The sequence below is a fragment of the Oryctolagus cuniculus genome, chromosome 1 (assembly GCF_964237555.1).
Source record: "Oryctolagus cuniculus chromosome 1, mOryCun1.1, whole genome shotgun sequence".
Lineage (NCBI taxonomy): Eukaryota > Metazoa > Chordata > Mammalia > Lagomorpha > Leporidae > Oryctolagus > Oryctolagus cuniculus.
In genome coordinates this window covers 238,091,852-238,118,846 of record NC_091432.1, presented here as the reverse complement: position 1 = coordinate 238,118,846, position 26,995 = coordinate 238,091,852, and the positions used below count along the sequence as shown (strand labels likewise).

General features: G+C 53.2%; 1 protein-coding gene across 12 annotated transcripts in view; it reads right to left on the bottom strand.

The window, feature by feature from the left end:
- Positions 1–26,995, bottom strand: part of CACNA1B (calcium voltage-gated channel subunit alpha1 B) — a 207,497-nt gene that overhangs the window by 33,637 nt on the left and 146,865 nt on the right. For all 12 annotated transcript variants that reach the window (XM_070068094.1, XM_070068043.1, XM_070068298.1 and 9 more), the window contains 4 exon segments: positions 22,071–22,187; positions 21,895–21,960; positions 19,967–20,058; positions 17,962–18,106 (listed from right to left, as the gene is read on the bottom strand). In XM_070068094.1, coding sequence (XP_069924195.1) covers positions 17,962–18,106; positions 19,967–20,058; positions 21,895–21,960; positions 22,071–22,187 — 420 coding nt within the window.

Here is a 26,995-nt window from a genome sequence, read left to right as displayed (position 1 = left end):
AAGGCAGTGGAGGATGATCCAAGTGCTTGGGCGCCTGCACCCACGTGGGAAACCAGGAAGAAGCACCCGGCTCCTGGCTTCGGATTGGCATAGCTCCGGCTGTAGTGGCCATTTGGAGGGTGAACCAACGGAAGGAAGGCCTTTCTCTCTGTCTCTCCCTCTCACTGTCTGTAACTCTACCTGTCAAATAAATAAATAAAAAATCTTTAAAAAAATAAAAAAAAAAACAAAATGCTTAGAGTTTTCATCATGAAAGTGTTGTATTTTATCAAATGCTTTCTCTGCATCTATTAAGATAATCATATGGTTTTTGTTCAGCAGGTTGTTAATGTGGTGTATGACATCGATTGATTTGCAAATTTTGAACCATCCCTGCATACCAGGGATAAATCCCACTTGGTCTGGGTGGATATCCTTCTGATGTGTTGTTGGATTCTATTGGCTAGAATTTTGTTGAGGATTTTTGCATCTATGTTCATCAGGGAAATTGGTCTGTAATTCTCTTTTTCTGTTACATCTTTTTTCAGGTTTAGGAATTAAAGTGATGCTAGCTTCGTAGAAAGAATTTGGGAGGATTTCCTCTTTTGCAATTGTTTTGAATAGCTTGTGAAGAATTGGAGTTAGTTCTTCACTAAATGTCTGGTTGAATCCAGCAGTGAATCCCTCCGGTCCTGGGCTTTTCTTTGTTGGGAGGGCCTTTATAACTGATTCAATTTCTGTCTTGGTTATGGGTCTGTTTAGGGTTTCTGTCTTCATGGATCAATTTTGATAGGTTGCATGTGTCCAGGAATCTATCCATATCTGCTAGGTTTCCCAGTTTGTTGATATACAACTCTTTGTAATAATTTTTGATGATTCTTTTTATTTCTGTGGTGTCTGCTGTTACATTTCCTTTTTCATCTCTCCTTTTTTCTTTTTTTGGTTAGTTGTGCCAATGGTATGCCAATATTGCTGATTTAAAAAAAAAATCCAACTCTTCGTTTTGCTGATCTTTTATAGTGTTTTTTTATTCAATTTTGTTGATTTCTTCTCCAATTTTAATTATTTCTCTTCTCCTACTAGTTTTGAGTTCTGTTTGCTGTAGTTTTTCTAGATCCTTGAGATGCATTGATAGTTCATTTATTTGGTGCCTTTCCAATTTCTTGATGTAGGCACCAGTTGCTATAAACTTTCCTCTTAACACTGCTTTGCTGTATCCCATAAGTTTTGGTATGTTTTGTTGTCATCTTCATTTGTTTCCAGAAAGTTTTGATTTCTCTTTTGGTTTCTTCTGTGACCATGTTCAATCAGGAGTATGTTGTTCAATCTCCATGTGTTTGCATATGTTCTAGAGATTCCTGAGTTGCTGATTTTCAGCTTCATTCCATTATGGTTTGAGAAGAAGCATGGTATGATTTCGAATGTTTTGAATTTGCTGAGATTTGCTTTATGGCCTAATATGTGGTCAATCCTAGAGAAAGCTCCATGCACTGCTGAGAAGAATGTGCATTCTGCAACTATTTGATGAAAAGTTCTGTAGATATCTGTTAGGTTCATTCGGTCTATAGTGTCGATTATATCTGCTGTTTCTTTGGTGATTTTCTGTTTGGTTGATCTGTCCATTGCTGAAAGTAGGGTATTGAAGTCCCCCAATACTATTGTATTGAAGTCTAAGTCTCCCTTTAAATTCCTTAACATTTCTTTTAAATAGCCAAGTGCCCTGTAATTAGGTGCATATACGTTTATAATAATTATATCTTTCTGTAGAATTAATCCCTTAATAATTTTTTTACAGGCAGATTTAGACAGTAAGGGGGGGTCTTCCTTTCCATTGATTCACCCTCCAAATGGCTGCTAAGGCTGGTGCTCGGCACCGATCCGAAGCCAGGAGCCAGGTGCCTCCTCCTGGTCTCCCATGCGGGTGCAGGGCCCAAGGACTTGAGCCATCCTCCACTGCCTTCTTGGGCTACAGCAGAGAGCTGGACTGGAAGAGGAGCAACCGGGACAGAATCTGGCACCCCAACTGGGACTAGAACCTGGGGTGCCGGCGCCGCAGGTGGAGATTAGCCAAGTGAGCCACGGTGCCAGCCAGATCCCTTAATAATTATATAGGGCCTTTTGTGGTCTCTTTTAACAGTTTTTGTGTTAAAGTCTATTTTGTCTGGTATTAGGATGGCTACACCAGCTCTTTTTTGGTTTCTGTTGGCATGGAATATCTTTTCCATCCTTTCACTTTCAGTCTGCATGCACCTTTGTGGTGAGATGTGTTTCTTGTAGGCAGCAAATAGATGGGTTTTGTTTTTTAATCCATTTAGCTAGTCTGTGTCTTTTAACTGGGGAGTTGAGGCCATTTACATTCAAGGTGACTATTGCTAAGTAATGACTTTGCCCTGCCATTCTTCCAAAAATATTCCTAATTTATACTTTGAACTTCCTTTGATCTTTTACTGAGAGATTTTCTTTACCTTCTTTCATAGTGATGACCATGTTTCTGTGTTTCTGTGTGCAACACATCCTTAAGCATCTTTTGCAGGGCTGGATGGGTGGTGACAAATTCTTTCAGTTTCTGCTTGTCATGGAAGGTCTTTATTTCATCTTCATTAACAAATGAGAGCTCTGTAGGGTATAATATTCTGGGATGACAGTTTTTTCCCCCCTTAAGACTTGGACTATATCTCTCTTAGCCTGTAGGGTTTCTGATAAGAAGTCCACTGTGAGTCTAACTGGAGATCCTCTAAAAGTAATATGGCATTTCTCTCATGCACATTTTAGAATCTTCTCTTTATGTTTCACTGTGGTGAGTTTGATTGCAATGTGTCATGGTGAGGATCTTTTCTGGTCATGTGTATTGGGAGTTCTGTGTGTTTACTGTACTTGAATGTCCTTTTCTTTCTCAAACCCTGGGAAGTTTCCTGCTATTATTTCACTAAAATGGTCTTCTAGTCATTTTTCATTTTCCATGCTTTCAGGAACTCCTAGAACCCATATGTTAGTTTTTATTTTTTAAATAGTATCCTGTAGATTTCCAACAGTGTTTTTTAGTTTTCTAATTTCCTCTTCTTGTCTTTGGTTTGACTGTATACTTTCCTGTGCTTTATATTTTAAGTCCAATATTCTCTCTTCTGCTTCAACAATTCTGTTTTTAAGGCTCTCCATTGCATTTTTTAATTTATTTTATTGAATTCTTCATTTCATTTTGATTCTTCTTTAGGATCTCGATTTCATAGGAGAAATTTTCTTTCATGTCCCACACAGATTCCAGTAGTTCATGCATTTGCTTTTGATTACTTCTATGTAATCTTTTTTTGTCTTTTTTCTTTTTTTTTTTTTTTTGACAGGCAGAGTGGACAGTGAGAGAGAGAGACAGAGAGAAAGGTCTTCCTTTGCCATTGGTTCACCCTCCAATGGCTGCTGTGGCCGGTGCACCGCGCTGATCCGATGGCAGGAGCCAGGTACTTATCCTGGTCTCCCATGGGGTGCAGGGCCCAAGTACTTGGGCCATCCTCCACTGCACTCCCTGGCCACAGCAGAGAGCTGGCCTGGAAGAGGGGCAACTGGGACAGAATCCGGCACCCCGACCGGGACTAGAACCCGGTGTGCCAGCACCGCAAGGCGGAGGATTAGCCTAGTGAGCCGCGGCACCGGCCTATATGTAATCTTATGATCAATTTTCATGAATTCCATTTCTTACATTTCTTCTATCTCATTGTCCTCACAATCTAGTATTGAAGTGTCATGTTCTTTTGGGCCATTATGTTCTTTTGGGTGTCCTGTTGTCCCCCTTATTCTTTTTTCTTGGATTGGTGCATTTGTTGTTTGGCATTTATGGAGATACTCATTGGTTTCTTCTTTTTTGTTGTTTTCTTAAAGATTTATTTATTTATTTGAAAGACTGAATTACACAGAAAGGAGAGGCAGAGAGAGAGAGAAAGAGAAAGGGGGGGAAGAGAGGGGGAGAGAGGGAGAGGGAGTGGAAAGGAGGGGGAGAGAGGGAGAGGGAGGGAGAGGGAGGGAGAGGGAGGGAGAGGGAGGGAGAGGGAGGGAGAGGGAGGGAGAGGGAGGGAGAGGGAGGGAGGGAGAGGGAGGTTTTCCATCCGATGGTTCACTCCCCAACTGGCCACAATGGCTGGAGCTGCGCTGAGCCAAAGCGCCGCCCCCCCCACCACCACTTTTTTCTCTTTTTTGCTGTGGCATCTTTTCTCTTTGTACTATGACTGTAAATAAGTGGAGTGTCTGTTTTCAGTGAATCTCCAGAGGCTTGTAGTGGGTGTGGTCAGAGAGCTTTGTTCAGCTCTAAAGGGTTAAGGGTGAGCCTAAGGTGACACACCCAGGTTTGTTGTGGTAAATCTCTCTCTCTCTTAATTAGAAGGGAGGTATATTCTGCTCTGCTGAGCTCCTCTCCTCAGTGGAGACTGGTGCGGGAGCGCTAGCCCCAGTGGGTATAATATTTGTCCACTCTGTCCCAAGGACCACACAAAGGATCTGTGCAGTCCTTAGTGTAAGTTCAGATTCCCCAACAATGTCTCTCACCAGGTAACCAGGAACCCCCAAGCTTGTGGCATCTCCCACTGAGACTGCTCAGAGTCCCAGCCACACCATGAGTCCTCCCCCACACTCTGTTTTTTTCCCCACAGTCCCAGTTCAGAAGCTTCACACAGTCACAAGCTCCAGACCCCTGTTAGTTCTCCCCACCAGAGTCAGGAGCTGGCACAGCTGTTACATATGTCCAAAATGGTGCCTGCTCTATCAGCTTGTTACAGTACAGCTGCTGTAAAGTGATTGGGGAGAGAGAAACATGTCCATCCCATCCTTTTTTTTTTTTCTTTTTTCCCTCCTCTTGTTTGGCTGGTACACTTTCCCCTAATGGGGTTCCAAGCCTGGTTCCCTCTAAGCTCTTCCTGCCACTTTTTTGCCACTGGCTTGGGCTTCTGTGGTCTGGTCTCATCTCACCTTCCAGCACTGGTACATAGGCTCTCGGCTTTGGAGTCCTAAGCTGTGGGCGCCTGTGTCCTCCACGTAGGTGCACCGTGTCCCTGTAATTTCGGTAGTTTCCTCTGCCATTTTTCCTCTTTCCTGAGATTACACAATCTCCACTTTTTTTGTTGTTGTTGTTTTTTACAGACAGAGTTAGACAGTGAGAGAGAGAGAGAGAGAGACAGAGAGAAAGGTCTTCCTTCTGTTGGTTCACCCCCCAAATGGCTGCTACGGCCGGTGCTGTGGAAAGCGCGCTGCGCCAATCCAAAGCCAGGAGCCAGTTGCTTCCTCCTGGTGTCCCATGCCAGTTCAGGGCCCAAGCACTTGGGCCATCCTCCACCGCTTTCCCAGGCCACAGCAGAGAGCTGGACTGGAGAGGAGCAACTGGGACTAGTACCCGGCACCCCAACCAGGACTAGAACCTGGGGTGCCGGCGCCGCAGGCGGAGAATTAGCCAAATGAGCCAAGGCACTGGCCTTAAATATTTACTTATTTGAAAGGCGAAGTTAACCAAGAGGAGGGAGAGAGAGCAAGAGCAGGAGGGAGAGAGATGAGAAAGAGATTGACTGATTTATCTTCCATCAGTTAGTTCACTTCCCAGATGGCCGCCAGGGCTGGGCCGGGCCAAAGCCAGGAGCTTCATCCAGGTCTCCCCTGTTGATGACAGGGGCTCAAGCACATGGGCTATCTTCTGCTGCTTTCTCAGGTGCGTTAGCAGGGAGCTGGACTGCAAGTGGAGCAGTCAGGACTCGAACCTGTACCCACATGGGATGCTGGCACTGCAGACACTGGCTTAACCGACTACACCACAATGCCAGCTTCTAAGTAAGCAGTTTTTCAACTTAAGTTGCTCACCCAGGCAGACGTGGAGGCAATAGTTATGGAGCCTAATTATTTATTCTTTTTTTTTTTTTTTTTTTTGACAGGCAGAGTTAGACAGTGAGAGAGAGACAGAAAGGTCTTCCTTCCGTTGGTTCACCCCCCAAATGGCCGCTATGGCTGGCGTGCTGTGGCTGGCGTGCTGTAGCTGGCGCGCTGCGCTGATCAGAAGCCAGGAGCCAGGTGCCTCCCCCAGTCTCCCATGCAGGTGCAGGGCCCAAGCACTTGGGCCCTCCTCCATTGCCTTCCCTGGCCATAGCAGAGAGCTGGACTGGAAGAGAAGCAACTGGGACAGAATCCAGCACCCCACGGGGACTAGAACCCGGGGTGCCAGCGCTGCAGGCAGAGGATTAGCCAAGTGAGCCACAGCGCCGGTCAATCTCCACTATCTTCTACTGGGCTAGAGCAGTAAGCTCCCTCCCTACTCTGCCATCTTGGAACCTCCCCATGGATATTCATTTTCAATTTTCTTTTCTTGTGCTGTCTTTTTTTTTTTTTTTTTTTAATTTATTTATTTTTTTATTTTTGACAGGCAGAGTGGACAGTGAGAGAGAGAGACAGAGAGAAAGGTCTTCCTTTGCCGTTGGTTCACCCTCCAATGGCCGCCGCTGCAGCCGGCGCACCGCGCTGATCCGATGGCAGGAGCCAGGATCCAGGTGCTTTTCCTGGTCTCCCATGGGGTGCAGGGCCCAAGCACCTGGGCCATCCTCCACTGCACTCCCTGGCCATAGCAGAGAGCTGGCCTGGAAGAGGGGCAACCGGGACAGAATCCGGCACCCTGACCGGGACTAGAACCCGGTGTGCCGGCGCCGCAAGGTGGAGGATTAGCCTATTGAGCCACGGCGCCGGCCCTCTTGTGCTGTCTTTTGGCCATAGTATCGGAGTGACACTGGCCACCTAGAAGACATGAGGAAACATTCCCTTCCCTTCTACTTCTGGGAGGAACTTCAGTGTTAATTATTCTTCTGTATTCTATTTTTCTTATTGTCTCAAAATATATACAAGAAATTTACCATTTAAAAAATATATTTGTGAGGTAGGGAGGGAGGGAGGAAGGGAAAGGGGGGGGAGGGGAGAGGGAGGGAGAGAGAGGGAGAGAGAGGGGGAGGAGGGGGAGAGAGAGGGAGAGAGAGAGAGAGAGAGAGAGAGAGAGAGAGAGAGAGAGAGAATGCTGCCATCCACTGGTTCAATGCCCAAATGCCTACAACAGGCAGGGCCTGACCAGGCCAAAGTTAGGAGCTAAAAACTGAATCTAGGCCGGCACCGTGGCTCACTAGGCTAATCCTCCGCCTTGCGGCACCGGCACACCGGGTTCTAGTCCCGGTCGGGGCGCTGGATTCTGTCCCAGTTGCCCCTCTTCCAGGCCAGCTCTCTGCTGTGGCCAGGGAGTGCAGTGGAGGATGGCCCAAGTACTTGGGCCCTGCACCCCATGGGAGACCAGGAGAAGTACCTGGCTCCTGCCATCGGATCAGCGTGGTGTGCCGGCTGCAGCGCGCCGGCCGCGGCGGCCACTGGAGGGTGAACCAACGGCAAAGAAAGGAAGACCTTTCTCTCTGTCTCTCTCACTGTCCACTCTGCCTGTAAAACAAAACAAAACAAAAAAAAACAAAAACAAAAACAAAAACAAAAAACCTGAATCTAGCTCTCCCAATGTGGGTGGCAAGAACCCAATTACTTCAGCTGTCACCACTGCCTCCCAGGGCCTGCGTTACCAGGAAGCTGGAGTCAGAAGCTAGAGCTGGACATCAAACCCAGGTACTCCAATGTGGGACACAGGTGTCTCAATGGCTAGGTCAAACAGCCACCAAGACTTTGCCATTTTAAGCATTTTTCATTGTAGAAGTCAGTGGCATGACGTGCATTTTTTTAATAACGCTGTGCAACCATCACCATTATCCTCTCTAGAACCTTCTTAGGGTCTCAAACTGAAACTGTCCCCACTAAACACAACTCCCCTTTCTCCCCAGTCCCTGGCAACCTCATTTCACTACTTCCTGTCTCCACAGGTACCTTACACAGGCGGGGTCCCCACGTATGTGTCCTTCTGAGACTGGTTTATCCCACCCAGGATGATGTCCTCAAGGCTCACTCACATCGCGGTGTGGGTCAGAACGCCCTGCTCTCGAAGGCTGAGCCACTGTCCATTGCAGGTCCACGACCAATTTTGTCTGCCTGTTCACCTGTTGGTGGAAATCGGCTGCTTCCTCCTGGTTATCGTGGATAATGCTGCTCTGAACATGGGCTTGAGTTCCTACTTCTAATTCTCTGGGGTATATAACCAGAGTGTATTTGATGGATCATGTGAGTATTATAATTCATTTTTAACTTTCTGAGGAACAGCCATAGTATTTTCCATAGTGGTTGCATCATTTTACATTCTCATCACCAACATTACAAAGGTTTTAATTTCTGCACATTTTTAAAAAAGAATTACTTATGTATTTGAAAGGCAGAATTACAGACAGAGAAACACAGAAAGAGAGAGATCTTACACCTACTGGTTCACTCCGCAAATGGCCACAATGGCCAGGGCTGGGCCGGGATGAAGTCAGGAGCCAGGAGCTTCATCTGAGTGTCCCACGTGGGTATTTTCCCATTTCTTAATTGGTTGTTTCTCTGTCATCCAGTTGTAGGAGTCTTTTATATATTTTGATACTAAAACCTTATTTTATATTATACACACAGACACACAAACAATTTGCAAATTTTCCTCCAAATCCTTGGGTTCTCTTTTCGTTCTGTTGATACTGTCCTTTGGAGCACAACATTGTTTTGCGTTATGAGTAGTCCAATGTATCTTATTTTTTCTTTTGTTGTGATTTTGGTGTCAAATCAAATATTCCTTTGACAAATACAATATCATGAAGATTGACTCCCCGCCATGTTTTCTTCTGAGTTTTGAGGGTTTAGTTCCTATATTTGGGTCCTTGATAGATTTTCATTTTTGTATTGATGTAAAGGGTCCAACCTCATTCTTTTGCAAGAATGGATATCCAGTTTCTCCAATACCACTTATTGGAAAGACTATCATTTTGCAATTATTGGTCTTGGACTTCTCTTCATCTGTGGCTGTGGGTTTCTGATTCAGTCTTGCTGTAGGTCTATTCAGATTTCTACTTCTTTTTGGGCTAGTCATGGTAATGGGTGTCTCTCTGGGAATTTGTCTATTCTAAGAGCTAGGGTCCAAATGCAGGCTCACCCAAGATAGTTAACATCTCCAATTCCCCATTTCTTTTTTTTCTTCATTGTGCACTATGAAGATTATATCAGAATGGGATGCTGTTTTCACAGGACTCTACATAGTACCCAGCTGAAACCCAACCCAACGCAGTCCTGCCACTCTGCTGGAAAAATATCACAGTTTCATTTTTCCCACTTCTCTGTCAGAGGAGCCTGCATGGGTGACTCATCAGATCCAACCTGTTAGGGAGGTGCCAGGAGAGCTGAGCTTCCAGCCAACACCCTTCTGTGCTCCAGTTAAGAAGGTGCCAAGGTCACCCAAGGGTTATGACAGAGGCCCTGGGAACAAGACACGGAAGACAGTGGCCGCTGGCTTTTCAGATAAGTGACAGCTGCAGTCAAGGATCTTTCCGCTCGTCGTGGACAGACCCAGTGAGTGCCAGCCTGAGCATGTGGCTTTGTGTGCAGCTCTGCCCCTGCCACTGACAGCGGGGCCAGGCTGGGCTGTGTGTCCATGGGGAGGCTGGTCTGGTAGCACCAGATGTCTGTCAACAGCCTGGGGACCAATGTTCCCAATGCCCATAGGACAGCACCCTCCAGAAACCTGCCCTTCTTGCCTCCAGAGAAGAGAGGACCCCCACATGCCAGTCCCCCAGTCCCTCGCTTGATCTCACACTGCAGATTCCCCCGCTTTCCCCCTCTGCCCCAAACGCACTCCTTTCCTGCTGCGCTCTCTAACATCCACGGCCGGCAGCAGCAGAGATCTGGACATCTCATCTTCCCTCAAAGCCTCCCATTTCTCCCTGCTCCAGCTCCCTCGGCCTAGGCGCTAATGCTCGTGCCATGCATCCACCTTCCGCCTCCGTTCATGGGACTCTCACACCTGCCTTGCCCGCTCTGTCTCTACTTCTGCACAGAGACAGGCGACCACTGCTGGCCTCTCCCTGCTTCACCTCCTCGCCCCCAGCCGTCTCATGTCCTTACTCCTGGGACTCACGCTCAGGTTGGTCCTCACCATCAGCACCAGTGACATCACCACCGCTGCTGCCCAAGCTCTGCCTCACACCTCACTGTCTGCTCACACTGCCTGTCCTCCCAGCTCACCGTCTGCAACACCTGCATCCCCAGTGGTCTGTCCACACAGCAGCCTCCCAAGCAGCAGGTGTCTCCAGTTGGGTCCCAACACTAAAACCACACCCTTCTCTCCCCCTTACACTGGTCTGCGATATCCCAGACCACTCACCACTCATGGTGCCAAGGCATGGATGTGGCTGGAGAAAGCAGGCTGTGCACTCCAGTCCCACTGGACAACGACCACACCAACCTGAAGTTTCCTCCATGCTGCCTGCTGCGGAGGGGACCCACGTGCTCATGCCAGGCCTGCCCCGCCTCACACCACTGCTCTGGAACCCACCTCAGCAAGGGTTTTGTTTGCCCCAGGCCAGCAAGAACCACGCCTGCAAAGGTCACTGGCAGCTGCACCCCTCCACCCATGAGCTGTGCTTTGCCATCACCCCACTTCTGCTTCCCAGACACTTCATGGGTTTGGCCACCTCCTCCCTCAGACTATGAGCTCCTGGGGTTCTCCACCCACTTCATGGAGACTCCTCAGCTTCTTATCCAGGGTTAGGGTCTGCCTCCTGAGTGCCTGGGAGCCTTCCCTGTCTTGATACTCCTGAAAGTACAGCATCAGAGTCAGCTCCAGAACTTCTTACGACCCATAGGAGCCCATGTAGTCAGAGGAGCCCAGTGTAGTCAGAGGGTCCCAGTGTAGTCAGAGGTCCCAGTGTAGTCAGAGGTCCCAGTGTAGTTAGAGAACCCAGTGTAGTCAGAGGGCCCCGGTGTAGTCAGAGGGTCCCAGTGTAGTCAGAGGACCCCAGTGTAGTCAGAGGGTCCCAGTCTAGTCAGGTCCCAGTGTAGTCAGAGGTCCCAGTGTAGTCAGAGGTCCCAGTGTAGTCAGAGGGTCCCAGTGTAGTCAGAGGTCCCAGTGTAGTCAGAGGAGCCCAGTGTAGTCAGAGGTCCCAGTGTAGTTAGAGAACCCAGTGTAGTCAGAGGGCCCCGGAGTAGTCAGAGGGTCCCAGTGTAGTCAGAGGAGCCCAGTGTAGTGAAGGGCCCAGTGTAGTGAGAGGGTCCCAGTCTAGTCAGGTCCCAGTGTAGTCAGAGGGTCCCAGTGTAGTTAGAGGGCCTCAGTGTAGTCAGAGGGCCTCAGTGTAGTCAGAGGGTCCCAGTGTAGTCAGAGGTCCCAGTGTAGTTAGAGAACCCAGTGTAGTCAGAGGGTCCCAGTGTAGTCAGAGGTCCCAGTGTAGTCAGAGGGTCCCAGTGTAGTGAAGGGCCCAGTGTAGTCAGAGGTCCCAGTGTAGTCAGAGGTCCCAGTGTAGTCAGAGGTCCCAGTGTAGTGAAGGGCCCAGTGTAGTCAGAGGTCCCAGTGTAGTCAGAGGGTCCCAGTGTAGTGAAGGGCCCAGTGTAGTCAGAGGTCCTGTGGGGAGCAATCCGGACTAGACTGTTGCTCGAATTAAGACTTATTCTATGCATCTGCTCTCCCACAATATGGCGCTGGGAGAGAAGTAAACGGCTTCCGCACAGCTGCCTCCAGTTCAACCAATTAACTGTAGGACTTGCTCCTGATTGGAGAGCAGCGTACTCAGCCGAGTTGGGATTGGCGGAAGAGGACTATAAAGGAGGAGAGAGACGGCACGCACCTGGAACATCTATGGGGAACATCTAAGGGAACCCGTGCAGCCCCCGAGAGACCCGGCCGGCGGTGTGCCGCTCCCCTGCGGAAGTGGGGAATGCGGCCAGGGGGAACTGCCCTTCCACGGAGGTGGAAGGGATAGTAGCCAACCCGGGAAGAACCAGCAGCAAACCCGGGGAGGGCCGAGCAGACAAAAGAACAGCGCAGGGTCCTGTGTCGTTCCCCCATGAAGACGGGGAGCGACATAATGGTGCCGTGACTCGGATAGGAAACCTAGTTCGGATAGGAAACCTGACTCGGATAGGAAACTTAGGAGGGAAGAAACGGGAAGAACTGGGAAATTACCGGAGAGAGAGACTAGCAAACAGCCTAGGGAAAAGCCGGACGAAAAAGGAGCCGGAAGAAGCTATTGAAAGCCTAGGCATAGACTCGGATTCGGACTACGGGGGGAAGCTGGGAGAAATCTCTAAGGTCGAAAGCGAAAGTGAAAGCTAGAACAAACAGATTCGGACGCGGACTGTGGGGAGAGGCCAGGAGAAATGAGGGAGGAATATCGTTGGAGGAAAGCTTGGGGAAACATACCGGGTAGAGAAAAATGTTAGGGAAATTGAAGCCGCGGGGGGCAGGCCGAGGCGGAGACGAAAGCCACTTTGGGGTTCTCAAGTTAGCCCGGGAATAGGGGGCGAAAAGTTGAAACCAGAAGCTGAGACGCAAGCCAGATTGGGATCCGTCTGATTAGCCCGGGGAGCAAAGGACGGGAAGCCAGATCGTGGGGCGGAGACGTACGCTGGGTTGAATTCGCCAGGCTAGCCCGGGGAACTTAGATTGAATCCTAGTGGCGGAGACGCAAGCTACGCTGTGTTACTCGCGGAAGCCGCCGCGTGCAGAGAGAGCACGGGGCGTGAATAGATAGGGAACGCTGGCGTAGGCCGTGGTTCAGACGCGAAAGGGTTAAGCGTGGAGACCGCGGACCGCGCAAAGCCGGGAAGCCGCGCAGAGAGGCGCGCGGGCTGAAGCGGCGCAGAGCCGGGAACCCGCCGGCGGGGCGAGGTGCCGGAAAGCCGCAGGGATAAGAGAAACAGAAGTTTGGAAGTGAAGTAAAAGAGAAATGGGAATGCTGGAAGATAGAAGTGAAATGGGAGAAATAGAAATGCCCGGAGATAGAGAAATAGAGAAAAATGAGGCCTCCCCTCAACATGCCAATTAGAAGGCTTGGATTCGGTCTGCCCGATTAGTGAGGCGATGAGTACCTGGGTGGCTAGCCGCAGGTCACCGAAGACAGGCACGAATTAACATCAGTAAAGCTTCCCCACAATGCAACAATATTAAGCTTGGATTCGGTCTGCCTGAATTAAGGCGGTAAGCGCCAGCAAAGCTCGACCAGAGTATGAGCTGCAGGTCACCGAAGATAGGCACGAACCAACACTAATAAGTCTCCCCCACAATACGGCAATGAGAAGGCTTGGATTCGGTTTGCCTGATAGGTTTTGTAAACACCTGCAGGCAGTTCTAGCAGAGCAGAGCATGCGCTGCAGGGCACCGAACACAGGCACGCATCAGCGCCTAAAAACCTCCTCACAATGGCGAAGAGAGGACCCGGATTCGGTTTTCCTGATTGATAGGACTTGTAAGAGCCTGTGGCAACGCTAGCAAGTAGAGCAGAGTGTGTGCCGCGGGACACCGAAGACAGGCGCGTATCAACGCTAAAAAATAAAAAGAAAGGGGGATCTGTGGGGAGCAATCCGGACTAGACTGTTGCTCGAATTAAGACTTATTCTATGCATCTGCTCTCCCACAATATGGCGCTGGGAGAGAAGTAAACGGCTTCCGCACAGCTGCCTCCAGTTCAACCAATTAACTGTAGGACTTGCTCCTGATTGGAGAGCAGCGTACTCAGCCGAGTTGGGATTGGCGGAAGAGGACTATAAAGGAGGAGAGAGACGGCACGCACCTGGAACATCTATGGGGAACATCTAAGGGAACCCGTGCAGCCCCCGAGAGACCCGGCCGGCGGTGTGCCGCTCCCCTGCGGAAGTGGGGAATGCGGCCAGGGGGAACTGCCCTTCCACGGAGGTGGAAGGGATAGTAGCCAACCCGGGAAGAACCAGCAGCAAACCCGGGGAGGGCCGAGCAGACAAAAGAACAGCGCAGGGTCCTGTGTCGTTCCCCCATGAAGACGGGGAGCGACAGGTCCCAGTGTAGTCAGAGGGTCCCAGTAGTCAGAGGTCCCAGTGTAGTCAGAGGTCCCAGTGTAGTGAGAGGTCCCAGTGTAGTCAGAGGTCCCAGTGTAGTCAGAGGGTCCCAGTGTAGTCAGAGGTCCCAGTGTAGTTAGAGAACCCAGTGTAGTCAGAGGTCCCAGTGTAGTCAGAGGGTCCCAGTGTAGTCAGAGGACCCAGTGTAGTCAGAGGTCCCAGTGTAGTCAGAGGGTCCCAGTGTAGTTAGAGAACCCAGTGTAGTCAGAGGTCCCAGTGTAGTCAGAGGGTCCCAGTGTAGTCAGAGGTCCCAGTGTAGTCAGAGGTCCCAGTGTAGTGAGAGGTCCCAGTGTAGTCAGAGGTCCCAGTGTAGTTAGAGAACCCAGTGTAGTCAGAGGGCCCCGGTGTAGTCAGAGGGTCCCAGTGTAGTCAGAGGACCCCAGTGTAGTCAGAGGGTCCCAGTCTAGTCAGGTCCCAGTGTAGTTAGAGAACCCAGTGTAGCAGAGGTCCCAGTGTAGTCAGAGGGTCCCAGTGTAGTCAGAGGTCCCAGTGTAGTCAGAGGTCCCAGTGTAGTGAGAGGTCCCAGTGTAGTCAGAGGTCCCAGTGTAGTTAGAGAACCCAGTGTAGTCAGAGGGCCCCGGTGTAGTCAGAGGGTCCCAGTGTAGTCAGAGGACCCCAGTGTAGTCAGAGGGTCCCAGTCTAGTCAGGTCCCAGTGTAGTCAGAGGTCCCAGTGTAGTCAGAGGTCCCAGTGTAGTCAGAGGTCCCAGTGTAGTCAGAGGGTCCCAGTGTAGTCAGAGGTCCCAGTGTAGTCAGAGGGCCCAGTGTAGTCAGAGGTCCCAGTGTAGTTAGAGAACCCAGTGTAGTCAGAGGGCCCCGGAGTAGTCAGAGGGTCCCAGTGTAGTCAGAGGAGCCCAGTGTAGTGAAGGGCCCAGTGTAGTGAGAGGGTCCCAGTCTAGTCAGGTCCCAGTGTAGTCAGAGGTCCCAGTGTAGTCAGAGGGTCCCAGTGTAGTTAGAGGGCCTCAGTGTAGTCAGAGGGCCCTGGTGTAGTCAGAGGTCCCAGTGTAGTCAGAGGAGCCCAGTGTAGTCAGAGGGTCCCAGTGTAGTCAGAGGTCCCAGTGTAGTCAGAGGTCCCAGTGTAGTCAGAGGTCCCAGTGTAGTGAGAGGTCCCAGTGTAGTCAGAGGTCCCAGTGTAGTGAGAGGTCCCAGTGTAGTCAGAGGTCCCAGTGTAGTCAGAGGGTCCCAGTGTAGTCAGAGGTCCCAGTGTAGTCAGAGGGTCCCAGTGTAGTCAGAGGTCCCAGTGTAGTCAGAGGTCCCAGTGTAGTCAGAGGTCCCAATGTAGTCAGAGGAGCCCAGTGTAGTCAGAGGTCCCAGTGTAGTGAGAGGTCCCAGTGTAGTCAGAGGTCCCAGTGTAGTCAGAGGGTCCCAGTGTAGTCAGAGGTCCCAGTGTAGTCAGAGGGTCCCAGTGTAGTCAGAGGTCCCAGTGTAGTCAGAGGTCCCAGTGTAGTGAGAGGTCCCAGTGTAGTCAGAGGTCCCAGTGTAGTTAGAGAACCCAGTGTAGTCAGAGGGCCCCGGTGTAGTCAGAGGGTCCCAGTGTAGTCAGAGGACCCCAGTGTAGTCAGAGGGTCCCAGTCTAGTCAGGTCCCAGTGTAGTCAGAGGTCCCAGTGTAGTCAGAGGTCCCAGTGTAGTCAGAGGGTCCCAGTGTAGTCAGAGGTCCCAGTGTAGTCAGAGGGCCCAGTGTAGTCAGAGGTCCCAGTGTAGTTAGAGAACCCAGTGTAGTCAGAGGGCCCCGGAGTAGTCAGAGGGTCCCAGTGTAGTCAGAGGAGCCCAGTGTAGTGAAGGGCCCAGTGTAGTGAGAGGGTCCCAGTCTAGTCAGGTCCCAGTGTAGTCAGAGGTCCCAGTGTAGTCAGAGGGTCCCAGTGTAGTTAGAGGGCCTCAGTGTAGTCAGAGGGCCCTGGTGTAGTCAGAGGTCCCAGTGTAGTCAGAGGAGCCCAGTGTAGTCAGAGGGTCCCAGTGTAGTCAGAGGTCCCAGTGTAGTGAGAGGGCCCAGTGTAGTCAGAGGGTCCCAGTGTAGTCAGAGGTCCCAGTGTAGTCAGAGGTCCCAGTGTAGTGAGAGGTCCCAGTGTAGTCAGAGGTCCCAGTGTAGTGAGAGGTCCCAGTGTAGTCAGAGGTCCCAGTGTAGTCAGAGGGTCCCAGTGTAGTCAGAGGTCCCAGTGTAGTCAGAGGGTCCCAGTGTAGTCAGGGGTCCCAGTGTAGTCAGAGGTCCCAGTGTAGTCAGAGGTCCCAGTGTAGTCAGAGGTCCCAATGTAGTCAGAGGAGCCCAGTGTAGTCAGAGGTCCCAGTGTAGTGAGAGGTCCCAGTGTAGTCAGAGGTCCCAGTGTAGTCAGAGGGTCCCAGTGTAGTCAGAGGTCCCAGTGTAGTCAGAGGGTCCCAGTGTAGTCAGAGGGTCCCAGTGTAGTCAGAGGTCCCAGTGTAGTCAGAGGACCCCAGTGTAGTCAGAGGTCCCAGTGTAGTCAGAGGAGCCCAGTGTAGTGAGAGGGTCCCAGTGTAGTCAGAGGTCCCAGTGTAGTGAGAGGGCCCAGTGTAGTCAGAGGTCCCAGTGTAGTGAGAGGGCCCAGTGTAGTCAGAGGTCCCAGTGTAGTCAGAGGTCCCAGTGTAGTTAGAGAACCCAGTGTAGTTAGAGAACCCAGTGTAGTCAGAGGGCCCAGTGTAGTGAGAGGGCCCAGTGTAGTCAGAGGGTCCCAGTGTAGTCAGAGGGCCCAGTGTAGTGAGAGGGCCCAGTGTAGTCAGAGGTCCCAGTGTAGTCAGAGGGCCCAGTGTAGTGAGAGGGCCCAGTGTAGTCAGAGGTCCCAATGTAGTCAGAGGTCCCAGTGTAGTCAGAGGTCCCAGTGTAGTCAGAGGTCCCAGTGTAGTGAGAGGTCCCAGTGTAGTCAGAGGGTCCCAGTGTAGTCAGAGGGCCCCGGTGTAGTCAGAGGTCCCAGTGTAGTCAGAGGTCCCAGTGTAGTCAGAGGGCCCAGTGTAGTCAGAGGAGCCCAGTGTAGTCAGAGGGCCCAGTGTAGTGAGAGGGCCCAGTGTAGTCAGAGGGCCCAGTGTAGTGAGAGGGCCCAGTGTAGTCAGAGGTCCCAGTGTAGTCAGAGGGCCCAGTGTAGTGAGAGGGCCCAGTGTAGTCAGAGGTCCCAATGTAGTCAGAGGTCCCAGTGTAGTCAGAGGTCCCAGTGTAGTCATAGGTCCCAGTGTAGTGAGAGGGCCCAGTGTAGTCAGAGGGCCCCGGTGTAGTCAGAGGTCCCAGTGTAGTCAGAGGGCCCAGTGTAGTCAGAGGGCCCCAGTGTAGTCAGAGGGCCCCGGTGTAGTCAGAGGGCCCCGGCTCTTCATTTCCAACATCACTGTGGTGACAGTTGCTGCACAGGTTTCTGGGCTAGGCTCTATGTAGTAGGGACCCACAGGCATTGTCTAGCCCATAAATACACCCAATGCCAACAAAACCCACTCACATCCCCAGCCCAGACATCTAACAGGCATCCCTGTTCCCTCCCTTTCTAGTCCCTCAGCTACAGGCCCCCTACATTTCCACCTCAGAGACCGTCACCCACCCACCACCCCAGAAAACCGCAGGTCCTTGTTTTCTATTCTTTTTCTCTCATACCCATACACAGTCACGTCAGTGCCACCTCTGAAATGCAGCCCAGCCCCACCCAGTTCCTGTCCCTCCCTTTCTCTGGGCCATTGTCTGTCCACTCTGAGGCCATCTTCCTCACCACACCCAGAGGCCAGTGCCAAGCTGTGAGCAACAAGCACAATCACGTCACTGTCACACCCACTGGCCACGGTGCACACCCTTCTGGAAGCTGGAAGCTAAGGGCCCTCTCCCCAGAGGCCAAGGCCGGGGACAGGCGGCTCATCAGTGAGCAGCTGGTCCTTTCCAGGGCTGACGAGGTGGACCCAGGCCATCGACATGGAGTCAGCTTGTGACATGTCCTGGGTCTCAGTCATAGGCCCCAAGAGACGAATGTAGGGTCCCCAAGATGGACTGAGATGGGCAGGCTGGGGCACAGTGACTGGGACTTACCAGAAAGGAGCAGAGGAAGATGAAGGAGACGAAGTAAAAGTAGGCAAAGTCGCTGCCGCACTCGCTGGCATTGGAGTGCTCGTCGCAGGCCCGGCTGCTGAGGCACGACAGCATTATCTCGTGCCAGGCCTCCCCCGTGGCGCTCCTGCGGAGAGGGGCAGAGCTGTGAGGCCCAGCAGGGAGCCTGGAGGTCCAGGCTTGAGCTCTGTCCGGAGCCCTCACCCTGACCCTCACCCCCGAGGGAGCTGTGCCTCGTGGTTCTCTCTCTGGTCCCTGCCTGAGGGCTGTATGGGCGCCAATCCACAGAACAGATGGCTGTTTCTTCAGGAGAACCCATGGCGTGAGCTGATAAGGCGCTGGTCACTCAGGAGGGTCTGCTGCACCGGCCCCGGAAACCCCGCCTCCCCAGACACACGCTGTCACAGCCTTGCCTGCTTCAAGCCAAAACACCGGAGCCATCCTTGCCCCACCCCCCACCCCTGCCCTTAGCTCAGCACCTTCAAAGTCACCTCACTTCCTGCCACCCTGGGCTGAGCAAGACTCCCCTGAGCTGCTGTCATGGCCTCCACGTCATCTGCTCATCTCCCACTTTGTGGGCCCCCCTCAGCTCAGTCTGACCTCATCACTGCTCTCCAAAGCCCTCCAGCAGCTGCCCCTCCTCACAGCAGAGGCCCAGGCTCACATGCTGCCCTCAGCCTTATGAGGTCTCTGGCCACTCTGTCCACTCTGTCCACTCTTCATCTGGCTTCACTTCGCCTGGGTCCTTGCTCAGTCCCCTCCAGCCCCTCAAACGACTCAAGAACACGAGGCCCCGAGCAGCCACTGAGATGGACCTGGAGCACCAGGGGCCTGCTGGGGATCAGAGCCTGGTTTCTGGTCTCTGGGCACCTGTGTGTGTGTGACCAGACCAGGCAGCAGTCAGGCCGTCCGCACCCATGAGAGCCTGAGTAGGCTGCTGCTTCCGCAGGGCCAGGCCTGAGCCAGGAGTGTTGCCATGTGATGTGAAGCCTGGGGAGGAACAGCTTAGAGCTAAGGCTGACTTCTTGGTTTGCCTCACATCGCGTGGAGTAGAACGTTAAGTGAAGAAACAGAACTAGCATCACAGCTAAGGCACAGAAACACCACTGGGGAGAGTGCAGCCCTCGGGGGCTTGTTCAGGCTGCAGACAAACAGCAGCCAGAAGCTGCCTGCGGGCAGCGCAGCACAGCAGGCCTGGGCCTGAGCTCAGCCTCACCCTGGGAGCCCGGAGAACGGTCCAGAGCTGCAGGGCACACCTGTAGGCAGGGAAGGCTGCACACCCAGGGCTGGCCATGCAGCAGCCCGACAAGTGGTGAGACCCCAAGGCAGGGCCTGATGCCAATGCCCCTGTTCCAGGAACCCTGGCCAAAGCTCTACTCTTCCGTACTGGGGTTACTGGTGCTAGAACAAGGAGATGGAGGAGGTGGGGAAGTCCTCCCAACCCTCCTGTCTCTTCCATCCCCACTGGCAGGCATGCAGAGCTCTCTTGCTGGCACGCCTTCAGCAAGGAGTCTTGGTAGCCCTGAAGCTCATGCCAAGGGCATCTTGGCCTCTCTAGGCCCCACACTACTGCTTGGCATGGCCGTGTCCAGGAGCCAGGGAGCTGTGACCCTCAGGACAGACAGTGGAAGGTGAAGGTGTGTCCAGCCCTGGCCAGCTGGGTTCCTCGGGGCACCCAGTGGCTGCAAGTACTGTCAGTGGAAGGTCATCCTGCTGCCCTGTTGGTCCCAGGGCCAGCACAGGGAGAGGCCCTGCTGGGAACCTGCTGTCCTCCCTGCAGAGCGGGGATGAGGCAGTGCACAACACCCTGGTGATCCCCCGAGGGGCTGCCTGAGGCCCAGCACAGGCTAAGAGCCCTTTGGAGCGGATGAACAGGGAGAGGGAACTGGAAGCCAGTGGTCCCTGTGGCTGGGACCACCCCTCTCTGTCCCCTGCAAGGAAGCCCCCAGGACAGGCACTCACTGGCTGGGGCTGACAGACAACACACCTGAACAGCAACATCAAGGCCTGCAGAAACGTCCGGAAGTTATTGTGCCTGTTGATGCTGGTGTCATCGTCCAGGGCGATGTTCCCAAAAACCTGAAACGGGGAAGCAATGGCAACACTCAATGCTGGGTCCCTGGCAGGGGGACGGGGGTGGCGCTCTGCTGGAGAGCCACCACCCTGCAAGGGCTGGTGCATTCCCAAGACCCCTGCCCCACAGCTCAGCACACCCACTGCCTGGCCACAGATGCCACCTGGGGCCCGAAGCTGAGGGTCCGAGGAGTCCACTGTGTCTGAGACCAGAAGAAACTTCAGCACAGACAGCACAAAGAGCTTTTTGTCCATTTCAGCTGAGTTTTTCCAGAGTAAGAAATGCAACTGTACTTAGCCTAACACCTGGAATCTGGCTGGAAACCTACAGCTGTATCCAGGCTCCTAAACATGCACAGATCGAAACAGCAAACAATACGAATTTGTTTTGAATAGCATCAGATCTCAGCAAATTCAAAAAAAAAAAAGAACTTTTCAATTTCTGAAACAAGTTTAAAAAAGTTTTCAGTTGGTGCCAGCACTGGTGTGCTGGGCTAAGCCTCCACCTGCAGCACCGGCATCCCATTCGGGTGCCAGTTCAAGTCCCGGCTGCTCTACCTCCAATCCAGCTCCCTGCTAATGGTCTGAGAAAGCAGTAGAATATGACCCAAGTCCTTTGGCCCCTGCACCCATGAAGGAAACCCAATGAAGCTCCCAGTTCCTGGCTTCAGATAGGCCCAGATCCAGCCACTGTGGCCACTTGGGGAGTGAGCCAGTGGATGGAAAATTTCTCTCTGCCCATCTCTCTCTGTAACTCTTTCAAATAAAAAAAAAAAAACTAAAAAAAAGTTTTCTTTTTTTTTTTTAAATTTATTTTATTCATTCAAAAGAGTTACATAGAAAGGTAGAGACAGAGAGAGAGGTCTTCCATCCGCTGGTTCACTCCCCAGATGGCCACAATGGCCAGAGCTGCGCTGATCCAAAGCCAGGAGCCAGGAGCTTCTTCCAGGTTTCCCACATGGGTGCAGGGGCCCAAGGACTTGGGCCATCTTCTACTGCTTCCCCAGGTCACAGCAGAGAGCTGGATCAGAAGAGGAGCAGCCGGGACTAGAACCCGTGCCCATATGGGATGCTGGCGCTTTAGGCCAGGGCTTTAACCCTCTGCATGACAGCGCTAGCCCCCACAAAAAAGTTTTCAGCTAACTTTCAAGGTACTGACACTCCCCCAACCCTAACTCGCTATGGGGGTTCATCTCCCATCCCTAGTGCTGCAAAGTGGCCAAAGGCTGAGGGTTTATAATCGGGATACTGATTTATGTCTTTTATGTGATTTTTCTCTCAAATAGTTGACAAAGTATTCTTTAGCAAAATAAGGAAAATCCAGAAAACTCTGGCAAATTCAGTGATGCCATGGGTCCCAGTTCTCAGGGCCCTTCCTGAGTACAGAGTCTCCCAAGCTCGGGGGGGGGGGGGGGCGTGCTGCAGGTGGCCACCAGCTCCCGGAGTGAGCGGCCCCTGCCCTGCGCCCATCTGTACAAGTGCCCGACATCCAACCGCTGCTGGGCCATCACCGACACTGCGGTGCCTCTGCCCGGAGGGGGCTGTGGCTGCCCCTCACCCACGGGAGCCGTGATGCCTCAGTGCCCTCCACCATGAAAGCGTCTGGACAATGAAGCATGTGCCTGGCTCTCGTGGGGGCACCACAGTAGGTGTGTGGAGAGTGCAGTTAAGAGCTGAGTATTTTGTTGTGTGTTCTGAAATGCGTGTTCTGAAATCTGTGTTCTTGAAGGCCCTGTGCAGTGAGTGTTCCCCGAGTGTGAGCTGATGGCGGCCACCCGGCATCAGCACCAGGGGCCCGCAGGGGCCTCAGGCAAGGTTCAGTCCACACCGCCTTGCACCCACCTGCATGCCAATGATGGCGTAGATGAAGAAGAGCATGGCGATGAGGAGACACACGTAGGGCAGCGCCTGCAGACACACAGCCGTCAGCCGCGCAGCACCCCCAGCCGCCCTCCAGCTCCCTCGCCCCTCCCAGCCTCCCCTGCTGGAGCTGGGGACAGGCCCTGCCTCAGCCCCACCTTGAAGGACTGCACGAAGGTCCAAAGCAGGATGCGGATGGTGTAGCCCTGGCGCAGCAGCTTGATGAGCCGCGCGGCCCGGAACAGGCGCAGGAAGCTGAGGTTGATGAAGTTGTTCTGCGGGAAACAGGGTTGTCTCTGACTACCACAGGCACCCCTAGTGGTGCAGGCACATGGCCACCTCCCCACATCCGCTCCCCGAGCCCAAGGCACTAAAGAAAAGGAGCTAAAAGGCGAGAACAAAAGTCACCACTTCACAGTCTAAGCAGCAGTCAGCCACCAGAAAACCCTCCCAGGGTGAGGCCTGGCCCAACAACTGCTCCTCATGCCCCCCCACTCAGGGATCCTGCCCTCTGCTCAGGAGGCACAGAGGTGGAGGCTCTGCGAAGCAGCTCCCTGCCACCCGGCAGAGCTGGGCCACCTCTCACAGGACACAGCCCAGTGGTCCAGGTGCTTGGCCTGACCGTTCCTCCCATGCCCGCACTGGGCACTGTGCCTTTTTCTTCTGTGCTCAGTCCATGGAGCCCCTGCCTGCCCAGGACCCCAGTTCCTCCAGGGCTGCTGCAGCTGTCAGCAGACAAGTTACCACGAATGGAAGAACTCTCACCATGGAAGCCACTTCCGCAATCCACAGTCAGACAGGCCTCTCTGGAGAACCGCTCCCTTCTCCAAGGGGCTCAGAACTGAGCACAAAGATGAACCCACAAACCCCGGACTCCCAGCTGCCTGGGAGTGAGGCTTCTACTGGCCCCGGGGACCCTGCATTGTCGGTACATCCTGTGCAGGGGAGCGTGGCCCTGGGAAGCATTTGTGGACCCAGGCAGCTTCTGCTCAGTCTACGTCTATGTAGGGACCAGGAACCCACACACAGCCAGAGAGGCTTCCTGCCACTTTGGGTGTTCTAGATATGCAAGAAGCTCACAGGTGTAGTCAGGCTCAGTCATCAAAGAGAAAAGAGAACACAGACGCTGAGTGAGACGGCAGCAGCAGGAGTGCGCATGCAAGTGCAGAGGTACTGGGAGCCTGGGTGGAGAGGGGGCTCTGCCCCCAGGGCTGCCCGTCCTGGTCCTGCGGTCCTGGCCGGATGTGGCATTCTGGGAGGGAGCCTGGAGCTGTTTAACCTGCTTGTGTCCGGGGAAGAGACTCTCCATGTGGGACAAGCTGGCCAGGGACTGCTCAATGAATCCCGGGGATGCTCATGAGCCGGTGCAGCAGATCAGGGAAGGGGGCTCCAAAGTGCCTGGGCTGCTCCACTGGGTCTGTGGGGGTAGCACGATGACCACACAGCACCCACCTAGCTCCGGCAGCTACACAGACAACTTCCTGAAGGTAAGGAGGAAGGGAGACGGGACAGGGGCCACAGGAAGGGACAGGTGTTGTGCTGTGCAGAGCCTCAGGTCACCCAAACAAGCCTGCAGGACCAGGGCTCAGCCACATCCATCCATGGGGACTGAGGGGCTCCAGCAGGCCTCAGGAGAGGGTGGGGTGGGGACAGACGGGCAGCCCAAGAGAGCTGGGGGTTCACACGGTAACAACAGCCAACATCCAAGCACAGTGCGACAGGCTGGGCACCACTGTGCCAGCCACATGCAGGATGGCAGGAAAAGCAGGCATCACCTCTGGCCTCAGCTGCCTGGGAGGTGGACATGCCCCCCCCCCCCCCCCCCAGGATCCACGGTTTCTGTGGCACAGGAAGCAGTAGCTCCCTTTCCAGGCCAGGCCCTTCCTTGTCCACCTAAGCTGAACAGGAATGGTCTAGAGCACCCCAAAGGGGCTCCACGCACCCCTTGGCTGACGTACCCTGAAGGAACGCTGGTCCTTAACCCAACAGACACACTAGGGGCAGCCAGGCCCACGGGGTGGGGGTAACCCAGGAAAGGCATCGGAAAGTGCACCAAGCACCACATGGCACTGCCCCCCAGAGGTGATGACATCTCCTACATCCAGGCTCACCCCAGCCTCTGGCTGGAGTCACAGAAAAGGGAGGGCTTTGGTGCTGAGCGCCTGCAGAGGATTTGATCCAGACTTGAGGACGCCCACTGGAGGATGAGGTCTGGCTGTGGTCAGCAGGCACCCCGCTGTGGGAACACCCACTGATTCCCTCCCCCCAGTGGAGACACCCCGCTGACCCCCTCCCCCTCAGTGGGGACTCCTGCTGACCCACCTCCCCACAGTGGGAACACCCACTGACACACTCCCCCCAGTAGAGACACCCACTGACCCCCTCCCCCGAGGGGGGACTCCTGCTGACCCGCCTCCTGCCCCGGGGGGGGGTCTTCATGCACATACACATCACTGTGAGGAGAAGGGAAGGGGACGTGCGGGGGCAAAGGCTCCCACTAACGGAAGGCTGAGCCCACAAAGGAGGCACCGCCTGAGCATCGCCTCCTCAAAACCCAAGATTTCCTGCTCCAGCCGTGAAACCTTGCTAATAAATATTCACTTTTTGTAACAAGAATCTCAGATACCTGCAGCTTTAGATGAATTTCCACAGCTGCCACCAAATGTCTCTGCTCTCACTCCAGATCCCTAAGGACCTGGAAGGAGTCTTGGTTGGCACCTGCCCCCTGCACCAGCTTCCTGGCCAAAGGCACAGCACAAGCTGTGCTGTCAGCTGGGAAAGGGTCCCTCCCTCCACTCAGGCCCTGCAGAGTTCCTGAATCACGGTGACAAAAATCGCTCCTGACCCCCAGGAAGGGTCTGTCAGGAGGGGCAGAGGCTACAGGGGCTTTGCCAGGGCCACTCAGGGAAAGCTGAACCTTCTTATTTGTCACCACGATGGGGACACAGAAGAGGAGAGAAGACTGCAACAGAAGCCGTGGACGCAAGGGCTCTTAGGCACAAACCGTCCTGTGACATCTCAAGTCAAGTCCCAACAGGAAATCTCCCCAAGGCATCATCCCACCGCCCACTCCAGAAACCCCCGGAACCACTCAGCTCCTGGGAGGGCCCGCAGCACCGCTGCTGCCTCCCCAGGAGCTGGGGTGGGGCACAGGAGGCCAGAGGTGAGTCCAGCCACACAGAGCGCAGGGTGCAGAGGACAGCGGAGCAGGCAGAGCAAGGTGAGCAAGAACCACTTAAAGTCACGAAACCAACCCTTTCCTGTATGTGATGTTTTCATGGATGGACATTTGCGGGTTATTGACAGATTGGGGTGGTTTGAGCAGCGGCACGCAACATACAGACGGAGACATGGGTTTTCGCATTGTATGTTGGTTGGATGGCGTGAGTCAGCAGGTAGGTTAGGGTACGTCAAGAACAAAAACAGGAAACAAAAGAGAAGATGAGTCATCAGAACAAGCAACAACTCAAACTCTGAATACTTCACTAGAAAATCTCCAGATCTGCGTAAACTGCACGTTTTTTCTTAAAATGCATCAAATCAAAACACAGCTTGAAATCTGGGCAATGCAACAGGGTGGCATTCATTTGCATTCTTGTTTATAATGCAAATCCAAAGATGACTCACAGACACTTGTTTTTTATTTCCAGGCAAAGAAATCAATGTCAGTTTTATGCAAGTTTGGAGCCCTCTCCCTAGGTGCCCTGGCTAAGACTGTTGCTCTATTTCGATTTTAAGTTGAAGATGGAAACTGACACTCATATTTTTGCCCAAGAAAAAAAAGGATGTCCACGAGGTAAACAATGAAGTGGCTCTGGATGAGAAGCAGACAGACAGACGACCACAGCAATCCGTGACGCCTCCTTTGTCTCCTCCAGGCGCACAGGGCCACGGCCTGGGCGCCAAGGGCAGTGGTGGCTACTGAGGAGCCGAGCTGTCAGACCAGCTGGCTTCTCAGAGCAGCAAGGCTTGACGGTGGAGGCCAGGGAGAGCCTGCTTGAAGCAGGGCCCGACCTAAGCACAAGCAACCCAGAGGGCAGACAAAGCACTCAGCTGCTACACTGCAGGAGCTGGCTGCCTTACACCAGGGCCACGCTGCATTACTGGGACATCAGCAAGGTGCCCCTACCTGCTCCCACCTCTCCCCGAAGCCAGAACTCTGGACCTCCACCCACTCCGGGAAGAAGAAACTCCCATGAATGTCCCCACAGCTGTGACCGGACCGGGTTTCCGAGGGGAGGCCCACAGGCATGAGGAGCTCCTCTAGGAAGCCACCCTGGGGCTGAAGCACAGCAGACACCGGGAGACACCACTGCACCGTGAGGGGATGGCAGTTTCCGGCTTGTTTGCCTGGATTACCAGATCATTAACTTTTAAAAACAATGAAACATACCACATGAACAAGAGAATATGTAAAAATATCCTAAAGAAAATAAAACAAATAGAAAGGAACACCGGGTGGGTGTTTGGCTACACTGGGGTGCCTGCATCCAGCTCCCTACTGCCGTACCCTGGGAGGTCAGGTCAAGTAGTCAGGTCCCAGCAACCTGTGTGGGAGACCCAGATGGAGTTCCAGGCTCCTGGCTTCAGCCTGGCCCAGCCTTGACTGTTGTGGGCATCAGGGAGTGAACCAGCGGGTGGGTGACTGACACACACATACTCTTTCTCTCTCAAACACACACACACAGGATGCCACTACCACTTCTGCAACCCTTCCTGACCGTGTCTCCATCCCTCTTCTCTGGATTTGAAGACTGCTCTTAATTTTTTAATGACTGCTTGTCTTTACGGTTTTACCATAAACTCACCGAGTGCGCTGTGCTGCCTGTTACTAAGCTCGGTAACGGGGTCACCCTGCGGCACCTTCTCTGCCTGTGTTCTGACAGCAGGCAGACACTGCTCCACAGAAAGACCTGCTCTGTCTTTTCTATTGCATGTGGCACTTCCTCCTACTGAGGAGCACAGAGCAGTCAGCCACCGTGAACACCTGTGGGGACCACCTTCAGAGTCAGCTGGGTAAATGTGCTCTGGGACCCCCCACCCCGCCGGGCTTCCGGTTGCTCTACCCACCAGGTTCTGCCAA